At 34.7% G+C, this 4,566-nt stretch overlaps 1 protein-coding gene across 1 annotated transcript in view; it reads left to right on the top strand.

Annotated features, from left to right (window-relative positions):
• Positions 1–4,566, top strand: part of LOC105005464 (ribosomal protein S6 kinase alpha-3) — a gene marked incomplete at both ends in the record, with an annotated part of 23,536 nt that overhangs the window by 4,716 nt on the left and 14,254 nt on the right. The window contains 2 exons of the mRNA XM_010863470.1: positions 1–46; positions 223–293. The exon at positions 1–46 is cut by the window's left edge and continues 3 nt beyond it. Coding sequence (XP_010861772.1) covers positions 1–46; positions 223–293 — 117 coding nt within the window. The remainder of the gene's footprint in view (positions 47–222; positions 294–4,566) is intronic.

The following is a 4,566-nucleotide window of genomic DNA, read 5'->3' as shown; positions in this document are numbered from 1 at the left end:
AGGTCATACTCAGAGTGCAGACTGGTGGTCTTTTGGTGTGTTGATGGTAAGGTTTGAGGTTTTTTTGTATTTTTTTGAAAAGTTCAGTAGTGACTATAGTAAAAATATGTCACTTATTTTATTCTATAGCAATTTTAGAAGATTTGATTGTCATTAAAACGATGCTTTTTGTCTTTTTGATAAAATTTTATACTTACTAATACCTCTTATTTTTCTTTGTAGTTTGAGATGCTCACTGGTACACTACCTTTCCAAGGAAAAGATCGAAAAGAAACAATGACTATGATTCTTAAGTAAGTATGCCTTGAGTGCGTGTGTTTTGATGAGATTTAAAAATCAGTGCTTCACACTAAAAAATGAGATTTTAGAGTGTTAGATATAGTATAATAAATAAGAAATTCCTTGATATGATATTCATATTATGTGGTTGAAATATGAACAAACCCATATAATTATCTTCATGCTAATACTGAAAGCTTTACCTTTGAGATTTGGAATATGACAAATATGCCCATTATTCTACTTCTGTTCACATTGTTCTGAAGGTACTAGCAAGTACAGTAAGGCAACCAAAAGAAGTGCAGTTTAAGATTTAGAAAGAAGAAATAAAATTGTCATTGAGAATTCCCTGCCTGTCTAGTGGTTAGAACTTCAGACTTCCACTGCCAGGGGCCCAGGTTTGATCCCTGGTCAGGGAACTAAGATTCTACAAGCCATATAACATGGCATGGCCAAAAAAAAGAAAAAATGTCCTTTAGTTAAAATGATTGTGTCCATAGAAAATGCAAATCTTGATATAAATCCTTGGTATTAATAAGAGCTTGATAGAGTTGCTGGATAAAGGGTCAATAAATAAAATCTATTTCATGATTGAATACTAGCAACAGAAAATGTAATTTTTAAAAAAAGATTCTGTTTATGATAGTATAAAAAAATCAAACCTAGAAATAAATCTAGAAATTATGTAAGAACTCAGTGCAGAGAACTTGAAAAATGTATCAAGGTACTTCTTGCACATTGAGAAACCAGTACTCAGATAGTCATAGCAACATTACTTATAATAACCAAAAGTTAGAAATTAGATTGTTAACAGAAGAATGGACTAATAAATTATGGTAAATTCATACAATGGACTACAACAGGGATTGACTATAAATATTTTAGACTTTGTAGGCCACATACAGTCTCTATCAGATATTTGTATTGTTTATTCTTTCTTTCTAACACTTTTAAAATGTAAAAACCATTTGTAGTTCAAAAGCCATACAAAAATAGGCTGAAGTCTTTTGCCCATGGGTGTAGTGTGCCATACAGGAAAGAAAATTAACAAACCACGGTTATATACAACTTGGGTAACCTCACAAGAATGTTGAGCAAAAGCAATTCAGATACAAAAAATGAATACTACATAGGTGGTTCTATTTATAAAGTTTTAAAAGCAGACAAACTAAAACATAGTTCTTAGGGTCCATATTTAGATGGCAAAAGCCTGTGGCAGAATAAGGAAAGTAGTTACATTGGATGAGTGGTTCTGGAAATCTTATATTTCTTGGTCAGATGACTGTTCACTTTGTGGTCAGTCATTGAGCTGTGTACTTTGGTTTGGGGTTTTTGTTTTGTTTTGTTTTTTTGCACTTTTATGTTATCCTTCATAATAAAAAAAACGTTAAAAAGTATTTGCTATGTAAACAAATGTTCACTGAACCTTCATCACTCTTATCTACTCTGGCCCCTCCTTTCAATTAATACTCACACTCTAGTGTTGAAAAAATCAAACCATTTCTTTGACTTGGCCTTTTTTTCAAGGTTCTACTGCATCTTCCTGCATTCTTTTGATACTATGGCTCTTTAAAGAATAGTCTGTGCTTTTTGTTACCTTTTTGGCTGCTTTTATCATAACCATAGCCTGTTTGTTGCTCACTTCTACCACCCTGTTGAAACGTCTCTCACTATAGTCACCGGTAATTTCTTGGTTGCTCAAATTAGTGACAGATTGTTTGAAAGGTGACTCTGTATCATTTGTCCCCACAGCTCATTCAACAGATGATTGAGGTCTTGCTATATGTATGTACTTAGGATGCAGTGTGAACAAGACTGACAGAATCTTCTGTCGTCTCACAGAGTTTGCGTTCTAGTGGGGGAAACTAAGGAATTACTCTAAACAAACAAATACAATAATTCACTATAGTAATAGGAGCAGTGGGGATAGTAAGCCAGGGTATTCTTGAAGTTGAGGGCAGGAGTCGTTTTAGGTGGGACAGTTAAGGAAGGCCTTTTTGAGGAATATTTGACCCTGCTGGCCTCCTCCTCCCCACTTAATTTTTCCTACTTTTTATCTGTTGCTCCCACCTCTCTAACCATTCCTGTTTTAGTCTCTTTTACTTGACTATTCCTTCTCTGTCTGCCTTTCTCTTTATAAAATCTCTTATGAAAAATTTCCAGCGTAAGTTTGCAAAAATAGATTACAGTGAACATACATATACCAATCAAGAGTCATCAAGATTTTGCTGCATTTGCTTTGTCTAGTCTTTTCGTTTTTTTCTTCTTTCCTAAGATATTTCAAGCATTCCAGGCATGTCATTTCTTAGCTGCTTCAATTTGCATGGTAATAGTCATCTAATATCAATCCTTAACCAGATCTTTCAGGTTTTCTCCAAAACTGTGTCCCAGATCAAGTTTGACATTTCCTTTGGTTACATTTCTTAAGCTTCTGTTTATTTAGAACAGTGTACTCCTGTTTTTCCCCTGCCATTTACTTGTAGAAATTAAGTCACTTTTATATCATTTCACTTTCTAAATTTATCTTGTGAAAAGATAAGACCACTTTTCAGTATCTGAAACAAAAAGTATAAAGGTGGTTCTGTTGCTTACGATAGTAAGGGAAAGCGATGGTGGTTCAGCCACATCTCTCCAAGCATAGTAGACCACTGTTCTTGTATAGGGTTTGGAGGAAAGGTGGAGTTCAAGAACTGGCAGGTTTTCAGGGCCTTAAGTGAGTTGACATCATCTGTAAGAGTGTAGTTACTTGGGTGGGACTGTTGGTACTCAGGTCCGGTTATTGGAGTTAGTTCATTCTTGTTTGGCTAATTTTCACAGATGAACAGCAGTTATTGAATGGTCGGTTTGCAAGAACAAAAAGGAAAGGCTGTTCACCTAGGCAGATCGTCTTTGATCAATTGACTGGTTCTGGTGACTTGTTACCATGGTTATATAACAATTAGTCTTTTCCCAGGAATGTAGATGTTTCTTAAATTCTCCTTGTGGTATTTTTTCACTTATTCCTTTATCCCATTTTTGGTTAAACTTTTTTGCAAGATTATTTCCATAGCTTGTGCTTTTGCACCCTGTTACATCACATCAGGAGACTTACAACACTGTGTTGCACCACTATATGTGATGAATTCTTGTGATTATAGCTGATCCCTCCATTGTTAAGTTCCCTGTCAGGCTTTCATCTAATAGTTCCATCCATTGATAATCATTACTTGAAACAGTTTTTTATTAGGGACTTTAAATGGTGTATTTTCTGTTATTTTTTCATTTATTAGCTGGTGTTTTCCAAAATGATAAACTTTTCTTCATCAGCTGGGTTTATTTAGTTATCTTGAAATTAGACTCAAACAAATGCAAAATAAATATTTGATTCTTTTCTTAATTATTTCCAGTTGTCAGAGCCCTAGTTACTTCCACTGGGAGTGATGTCCAATGTGAGTTGGGTTTTTATGTTACTTTTGACTTTTTAAATTTTTCTTTTTTTGAAAAAAACTATAACAAGCTCATGGGATTTAATAATCTGTTTGATTCAGCCAGTTGCAGTCATTACTTTTAATGCCCAAATTGTTCTTTTCCTGACCACCTTTTAAATGTTCTCATTCCCCAGGGTTCCATCTCTGATGTGCTTTTCTTCCCCCCTGTACTCACTTTCCTGAATATCAATCTTTCCAATAACTATTAAATATTTTAATTACTCCCAAGTCACTCTTTCTTAATTTACCAGACACCAAACCTATATTTCCATTTACTCACCTGCATGTCTCACCCAAAACAAACAACATGCATGACTTAACACTTTTAAGCTAAATTTATCTTTGTTTGCTGTTCTTTTCCTATTCTTGTATTCCCAATTAGCAGCATTTCCATGCACCCTATTTCCCAAGCCAGAAACCTAGAAATCATTCTTAATTTCTTCCTGTTGCATTCACAGGTATTCACTAAATTCACTCTCAGAAATATTTCACTTTCCCAGCCTTTCCTCTGTATTGTACTGCTTATAGCTCTCAGATCTCCTACCCATGGTGATCTCCTACCCACACTATAGGGTCAAGCTTCTAAGTAGAAAGCCCACTGCCCACCACCTTTTACCACTCAAGATCATTCTGTACTTCCCTTGGCATTGCCTTCTTGAAAATAAGTATGGTCTGTTAGTCCACTGTTTAAAGATCTCTACTATATTCATGTTATCCAGTACGGTGGTGTTTCCCCTTGTTTCTGTTGTTTAACATAACCCTAATTATAGAAGATGTTAATAGGTATTGTCTGAAAAAGAGATGCTAAAAACGTTTAGAA

Source organism: Bison bison, unplaced genomic scaffold, assembly GCF_000754665.1.
Source record: "Bison bison bison isolate TAMUID 2011002044 unplaced genomic scaffold, Bison_UMD1.0 scf7180017858453, whole genome shotgun sequence".
Lineage (NCBI taxonomy): Eukaryota > Metazoa > Chordata > Mammalia > Artiodactyla > Bovidae > Bison > Bison bison.
Note: the sequence above shows the minus strand (reverse complement) of the source record. Positions and strands in the feature narration are given on the sequence as shown.